The 8,299-nt window shown below is 37.6% G+C and overlaps 1 protein-coding gene across 1 annotated transcript; it reads left to right on the top strand.

The window, feature by feature from the left end:
- Positions 1-2,222: 2,222 nt before the first annotated feature.
- On the top strand, positions 2,223-7,507 carry LOC139936044 (thyrotroph embryonic factor-like). The gene is made up of 4 exons (XM_071930756.1): positions 2,223-2,631; positions 3,368-3,664; positions 4,266-4,459; positions 5,320-7,507. Exons 1-4 carry the CDS (start codon positions 2,418-2,420, stop codon positions 5,557-5,559), a joined length of 945 nt encoding a protein of 314 aa, XP_071786857.1. The 5' UTR covers positions 2,223-2,417; the 3' UTR covers positions 5,560-7,507.
- The last annotated feature ends 792 nt before the right edge of the window (positions 7,508-8,299 follow it).

Genomic DNA, 8,299 nt, shown 5'->3' with positions numbered 1-8,299 from the left:
CAAACCGAAATTATTAGTACAGCATGGAGGAATAAGCAGTAACTTAAGTAACACAATTAATATGGTTTCTGTTTAGTATTTCTACCTCCATGTTTTTTTCGTATACCCTGAACAATATAACAAAATAATTATGTACTTTTGAGCTAGCTACGTGCTCCTTATAGACTTTTCAAAATTATACATCAAAATAATTGTAATAATCTCTTGTCAAACACGTTTGGTGCTCTTTATAGGCTTAGTAAATTAAGCCCCCCCCCCCCCCACCACCACATATTAACGGAAAAATAAATTAAATTAAATAAATAAATAAAAATAAAATTCAATAAATGAGACAATAAATAAAAAATTAAATCAATCAATCTATGCAGCCATACATACGCATTCAATTCTTTTGTCGCATCTGAATCCCCGGTCATCATAAAAAAAAAGGTTTAAAAAAAGCAAGCATGTGACAACTAATTTTAAAAACGATTTTATATAGAAAAGGCCGATTGAAAGAACATGTTAAAATGAAATTATTTTGTCAAGTAATTTTTTTTCAAAATAAAATGATAACATTTGTTATAACAACTTGTATTTTGTGCCATCCCTTTGAAACGTAGTCAGCGGTGTCCGCGAGTATATTAATCAGTCTGTTATTCAATCGTTGCATAATGTCGATCATGAGAGAACTGGACACGTAACAGCATGACCCACAAGAGTTCGATGAAACGGTTTAAAGAGGAAAGTATATGTTGAGATAGCCGTCATAGATGGCCACTCATAATATAAGCCGTAGAGTCAGTATCCAGGACCTTGAGCAAAACTACGTCGGGTCAAGAATGATATAACTCCCTGATGGCAAATCTTAATTCTGTGTACTGCGCAGCTTCAAGATGCACGCGGGATGGATCTGCGCATGCATCCGCATAAAGACCTTGAGGCTTGTTTTTTACAAGAAACGTTTGCTTTTGTACACAACGAGCGTTTTTGAGATTTGCTGATTGAAAAATCTATAGATTCAGTGCACCACCGTACCACCGTGTACGGGTTGTACTAGTTACCGATAACTACCGACAAGTAGCGACAACACAAGCAGAAGCAAAAACACCGTACACAATCACCCGACCGACACTATTAATTGTTTTGTATTATGCTTTAAAATCCAGAAGGTCCTCTAAAAATCTCACAAGAAATGACGGGAAAAAAAATGTGTAATTTTCACCGATGCGGTTAGCAGCCTAAAACTTTGAGTTGTTCCGATATGCACTAGGTGACTGCGGGGTCTTTCTCCATGGTTCGAAAAAAGGAGAAAAAAACGTGATTTTTGTGACAAAACCAAAAGGCACTTGCAATAGTACTCCCCTCCCTCAGGAATGTTTCTAATAGTTATCTTGGTTGATTGAAGAAAGGAATCTAATTTATGAAGTGTTGTTTCTTGTTCATTTGTAGTGACAAAAAGAGAAAATCCCCAAAGTTAAAATGAGAAAAATGTATATGCCCCCTTAAAAAAAGACATTACAAAATAAATCTTCTATAAATACTATGGTTTTTTTGGTGCAAAAAAGGCTTCAAGAATAATTGAAGGGGGGGGGGGGGGGCTACTAAATTAGTGCCGTTGCTTTTTGGAAAAAAACGATATATGTTTAGGGTATAATTATTTCAAATAAGATTGGACGCAGAAATGAGACTTCAAAAGTAAAACATTCTCTCTAGGTTTTTGTTTAAACAAATTGCTGTTGATTTTTATTTAATTTGACATCTTGCAAAAACATGACACACCCAATGAAGATGACTAGATCGAAACGTTTAAAGTAGTAGCCGATTTTCTACCTTCTGCCCGGGTAGTTAACATGCAGGGCAGTACTTTTTGGTAACTGAGAAGTCTCCCTACAAAATCAGAAAATCTACTCCACGGTGGCAAGGCAGTTCTCTAATAGAAGAACACCTTGCAAGTATACACGCAACGTGCTGAGAGTGGAGTACGCTTTTGTTTTGACTCGTATTAAGACCACTTTCTGAATTTTTGTGGACCTCGTAGCCATTTTACTGTCGGCTGACGTTAATGTCTAGTTCATTTTAAAAATTTAGAGCGAGTGGTTTGAAGGTTAGGCCATAATTGCTTGTTTACTGCCATGGTTATTGTGTTGTCAGTACTTGACGGTAGTTGTCGATATATTTTTGAAGACCATGTTGTGTCGTGCGCGCGGTTACGGACGGGTACAGGTGTACCGCGGCAACAACTCTCACACAACAGCAGTGTAATTGTAATTGTACACGCACACATCGATCACGCAGCAGCTAGCCGCATCCAGGGCTAGAATTGACGGATGACAAACAAATAATATGACAATCAGTCCATATTCTACAATCCTCATGTGACTATAATCACTGTCATTTCCTCATCATTTCCCTCCACGAATAACCAAAGAACAAAAATGGACAATCTTCTAAAGAACCTTAGCGGAGTGACACTGAAATCTCTACTGGAGAATCCGAGTCTTTTGCAGCCTTCTCAGTTGGCTCCCCTCCACCTCGATGACGGACTACCTGCCGCTGCCATGGCTGCTGCAGCCACCCTTGAAAGTGTCGCTGCTGACAACGCCACTAAGGAAAAAGAACGCATTACCAGCAGCATGACCGCTAAAGAACGTAAGTTTTACGGCCATTTTATCTCATTTTCCCCTCTTTAAACTTAAATGTGATTTAGTTGAACCATAGAGGAAGGACAGCCATGGTTGAACAGATCGGAGAGATCACATGATCTAAAAACATTTTTGGGCATTTCATTTGTACAATAGCTGGTGGGGGTGGGGGCGGGGCCGGACCAGTGGGGCACAAAACGAAAATGAGAAGAAGAAAAATAATAGTTACTAATACACGCCTGTTGTACTTTTACTTAAAAGTTTTGCTTTCAAATTGTCTTATCCTTAATGTTTCCTCCAATTTGTTTGAGTTTTTAAGTTTATTATCATGAGTTGGATGAAAGTTTGAGTTGAGTTGAGCACCACCATGCAGCAGTTCAAAATTAAGGGGGGGGGGGGATTATAGATTTTAGAAGTAGGATTTATTATCAAACATGAAAAATAAACTAATCGCAAATAATCATCAAAACGTATATTGAATGTTCAACTTCTTGCAAGAAATCTCAAGGGTTAATAAAAGCTATGGCATTTTATCAACACATCAATAACTGAAAATTTAGACACTACACTATCGTTTTACAGACATGATGTTATAAAAAGCGAGAGGCTCTACTTTATTACGAGATGAAATGAATCATTTGTGTTTACAAGTATCAAGACAAGCTGATAATTCGAAATAAGAGTGGAAAAGGTTGCTCTGACTTATAAATCAGGTTATGTTTTACTTTTCTCCCAAAATACAGTTCTTGAGAAAAAAGTAAAGGAAGTCGAAGGCGACTTCTTTGTACCGACAGATTTTGGAGCAGCTTTCTTGGGACCCAACTTATGGGACAAGACGTACGGTGATGATGATTTTAACTTCAAACTGGAATACATGGAGTTAGATGAGTTTCTATCTGAGAACGGCCTACCAATGAGCTCTGTGGATAATGTGTTGACAAACGAGCAACAAAAGGAAGAGGACATTTCTAAGAAGGACTGCGAGGAAGTAGATTCTAATGTCTCTGATGTGAACTATCAAAGTGATTCTGAAATTCCAGGTAAGGGATTAAAAAAAAAAGGAAAAAAAAAACCTGGTCGGAAATCTTTTTGTTTCAGTGGTGTGTCGTGGCCAAGCAGTCTTCTGCATTCAGACTCAAGTTCTGATGGTTGAATCATCAGAGTGTGGGTTTGAATCCCGGTCGTGACATTTGTGTCCTTAAGCAAGGCACTTAACCATAATTGCTTCTCTGAACCAAGGTGTATAAATGGGCACCTGAGAGGGCAGGACAGTATGGGGCTGGATGGGCAGCTTGGGGGCTGTACTGTATGTTCCCCAGGCTGTCAAGAAATTTGGAAATACATGTTTGCCAGATAAACAGATTTACAATATAGTGTTGTAAAGTGCCTTGGTCTAGCTACTGTGCAAGTATGAACCAACCATTTTACCTGATGGAAATTTCCTCAAATCACACTGGCTAGTCAGTAAGTTTAGAAAAAATCATATTAAAAGATTTTCTGCTGAAAACAAAAGTTGTCTGAAAATTTGCTATGTAATGTTCATTTTCCTTTTCTGAGTCCACCTAAAGGGACAAAGCAATCCATGTCGTAAATATTTTTTAAATCTTGATATTAATAGCCGTTTCTTTGTGCTTTTACCAGAATCTTTAGAACCATCTAATTCGCACCATGCCGCTGGTACACCAAGCCCGATTAATGTGGATGTTAACTTTGACATGGATGCTACTGATGCTGCCCTAGCAACAGTCCCGGGTCAAGACGTCTATGATCCTCGTACTAGAACCTTCTCAGAAGAGGAACTGAAGCCTCAACCCATGATCAAGAAATCTCGCAAGGTATTGATATAGTTTCTCTTGGTGAGAAATGCACAATGAAACAAACCAGAACTCGAGGTAACTCTGGGGTTGAACCTCAAATAACCCCGGAACAGAAAACCTATTTTTAAAAACCTCAGGACTGTAGGCTTTGTTTTTGAATGGGCTAGGGCACCTGTATTTACTCCTTGGTAAAGGGTACCATACATGTATGAGGGAATTGTATATTTTGTACTGGAGCATTTCAAGGGCACCAAGGCAAAGACCAGGGGGCATGGAGGCATTGCCATAGTTGTCTCCGTGAAGTTTCAGGCCTGTACAAATAAGCTCGAGTTACCAACTTGTTTTATGTTGTAATCCTTCCTTGATAATTGTAAAAAAAAGAATTGCCACAAAACATTTAGTTCTGTGTTCCTCCCAAATTCCTCTATGTCCTCTTTGCTAAAAATAAAGGATTCAGGACTGAGAGTTGTTGCCCCAAATAACGATTCCTTATCAATGGTATTGGAAAGGCATTCCAATCTTATCCAAGTACAATCATTTTACATGTAGTTTGAAGCAGAGGAAGATTAAGGTCACTTGTTGGCACACACAATAGGAAGTTCAAGGTTTTGTTAGATTTGCGGGATGGAGGTTGGGGGGGGGATTTGGTGACTTGGCGCAATGTCATTCATCATAATCACTTTGTTGTTGCATGTTTTTCTGCGTCATTAAAAAAAAAGGTTTCAGGCTAATTGCTCGTCCTTATCCTTTGGTTTTCTTCTTGGCCTTTCAACTTTATCTACCTGTATAGAACTCTAAGGTTTCTCTTTCAAAGCAACTGCTTTCAGAATTTATGTATTAATATTTTTTCCCCCTATTTGAATGATTATTTCATAAAGGTGTACGTTCTTCCGGACCAAAAGGATGACAAATATTGGGACAGACGTAGAAAGAACAACATTGCTGCCAAGCGCTCACGGGACGCCAGGCGTATCAAGGAGAATCAGATCAGTATGAGAGCAGCGTTCTTGGAGAAAGAGAACAATGTCTTGCGGAAGGAGCTATTGGCAGTCAAGAAAGATAATGTCAACCTTAAAGGAATCGTCAAGAGCTATGAAAGAAAGCTTGGAATACAGTGATCAGGAAAACAAAAAGTTGCAAAAAAATGTCAAGAGGAGATCTTAGTGCAGCAGGACTTGGGAGTTTTTATCTTGAAAGAGTAGACATGACTCTTCGTGAATTTAAGAGTGACTTACATGTACCTCATTTCTACCCAGAAGAACTTGTCGGATTGATAAAGTGGTTGCTTGGCATGTTTTGTTCAGGTTTCAGAAGAAGAAAAAATGCCAGTATTACTCCCTCCTCTTTTCTCCCCCTACCCAAACTCCTCTAAATTTCATCTTTTAATTTTTTTTTTTTTTTTATTGTCTGGCTGTAGTAAAGATGTTTTTTTGTTACTGAGCATTGCACACAGATCACTGTACGTCTATGTAAGTTTTATTGCAAATTTGTACAGGTTCTTATCAATGATTGAAGGTATTGCTAAGTCATAAACTTCTCTAGGTTAATATTGCAACAGCCATCATGTTGTTGGGTACTGGTGAAAAGCAACGGGGGGGGGGGGGGGTGTTAACACTACACAAAAAATGTCATAGTATGGCCCCCTAATCAATGATGGACTTGGTAAAGTGTTTGCCTAAAGTTGTTGTGGCTCTGTGCCAAGCTGTCATTTAGGAATGTGACCTTATCTTTTGATTCAGCTCTAAAATAATTATACAAGGTGGGAAAATTTTCACCTGAAACTTGAGGACATTTTTTACAGTAGGAACAATATTTGGTGTTGTAGTTGGCGTGGTCACGTTAATGTTTGGATAATAAAAATGTATATTTCTGTAAAAAAAAAAAAAAAAAAAAAAATCTAGAAATGATCTTCAAGCATGCTTCAAGAGATGTTAAGACTCTTGGAAAATGTTTTTCTGAAAATTCATTGCAAAAAAAAGAGCAAAAAACAGGTCTGTGGGCTCTTCCTCTTGTTTAAAACATTATTTGAACTTGGTTTTGCCTTCACATTGTAAATATTTTAATAGAAAACATATACGCTTCATGTTAGTACATATTATTCTTAGTTATTGTTTGGGAGAAGGACTTGGTAAGATTTGGGGTTTCCTCAGACTTTTTGGTGTGTGTAAACCTTTTTGCTTGGGTTTGGCCTTTGTAGACAATTACTTGTTTTACCCCCACCACAGGTCTGGTGAGTCACTCATTATTGTATATACTATTAAATTACATTTACATTAACCCTCCCACCATTGGTGCCATTTTGCTAGACAGTCAACCAATCTTTAAAATGCCCCATACTGTCTGGTTTGAATGTGAATTTGACGATTTAAACTTGTGCATATTTCTCATCTGCAATGCAATTCATTAAACAAAAAATAACAATTTTTTGCAATTCATTGCTGTCATGAAAGCATGGTATCAGCAAATTCTGTGTGCCATATGTCTTTGAACTGATTGGAATTATTAGTAAAAAGTACATGCTATGATTAATTAGATGCAAACATCTTCAGTGATATATAAAGGGGATTTCAGTCAAAGCAGACAAGAATGTACATCGTTGTGTTTGTTAAGTTTTTCTTCTTTTTGAGAGATTACCAAACTTTCATCCAGTTTTCAATAAACACTTAACGACCAACCTTTGTTCAAGTTTGATTAAAACCCAGAAAAACAATCAATCCTTTGTCAGAGATTTTAATCATTATCATTTTAGGGTGGCCTAATTTTGATTGCAGCGTAGAACAAAGAAACATTGAGTTGGGATAATTTGCTCTCCTCGATTTTATTGGTAGTGTTTCAGACCATGGAGCTCCATGTCCCCAGACTGTTGACCATGGAGAAGTGATGTACATTACGAGTTGAACTTTGTTGAGGCATGGCATGGTGAGGTATCAATGTATATTCTTATTAGTTAAATTAGTATTCCGAAATCCACTTCGCGACAGTAATCACAAGGTTGTGGGTTCGAATCCCCCAGCTAACTGCTGATTTCACAATGACTAGAATAAATATTGTCGTTTAGTTAATGAATCACAATTGCTTGATTTGTGTTATTCATAATCAGTATAATGCGCGACCAATAGTTCCCAAAGAACAGCAATCTACAAAGTAAAGTACATGTAGTACCACAAGAAGTACAGACGTGGTGTGTTTGAGCGGCTGCCACAAATAATTGTGTTGGTGTTTGGCAAATGATGACTTTTTCAACCAAACAGTTACATGTAATGAGTTTTTGTTCATGACTTTCAACACCATTGGTGTTAAGGACGTTATCACGAACCGAATAAATAGCCATACATATAAAAACAAAATGGTTATCAATCACTGATGCCATGGAGGAAGGAAATGTACCTAACCCACACTTCGTTTCAAAGAAACATCAGAAGATAGCAGAATGTTCGTTTGGTTCATTATATGCTGGTATGGAAGGCAAAGGCAAACTGAACAATTAATTGCTACTTGTCCACTGTATCAGTTATGGTTATGTTATATATACATAGAATGTACGTACACGACAGGAAACACTCAGAGATATATCAATTAAAATAGGTTCTATCGGTGATTGGAAAGTTGCCAGCCGCCGCCTGCATATCCCACCCACTACATGTACATTGAATGTTTCGTAACAAGTAAATGTACGTACGTGTTACCATAGAGAATATATTCTCTATGGTGTTACCATGTATTACATAACATCACCCGTATATTTTATACGCTGTGTACACTATACCAACGTTTACATTACACTGTTCAGCTACAATGCAGTGGTACTATTTAGCCGTGACCTTTAACATCACAATTTGATAATGAAGGGGGTTCATC

The sequence above is a fragment of the Asterias amurensis genome, chromosome 4, assembly GCF_032118995.1.
Source record: "Asterias amurensis chromosome 4, ASM3211899v1".
In the NCBI taxonomy this organism is placed as follows: domain Eukaryota; kingdom Metazoa; phylum Echinodermata; class Asteroidea; order Forcipulatida; family Asteriidae; genus Asterias; species Asterias amurensis.
The sequence above is the reverse complement of the archived record's forward strand: the minus strand, read 5'-3'. Positions and strand labels throughout refer to the sequence as shown.

What these genes read in the sequence shown, in the direction of transcription:
- LOC139936044 (XM_071930756.1), top strand. Translation starts at nt 2,418, where the DNA reads ATGGACAATCTTCTAAAGAACCTTAGCGGAGTGACACTGAAATCTCTA. An exon ending in CAGCATGACCGCTAAAGAAC is followed by an intron (nt 2,632 to 3,367) that starts GTAAGTTTTACG and finishes CCCAAAATACAG; the next exon opens with TTCTTGAGAAAAAAGTAAAG. An exon ending in AAGTGATTCTGAAATTCCAG is followed by an intron (nt 3,665 to 4,265) that starts GTAAGGGATTAA and finishes TGCTTTTACCAG; the next exon opens with AATCTTTAGAACCATCTAAT.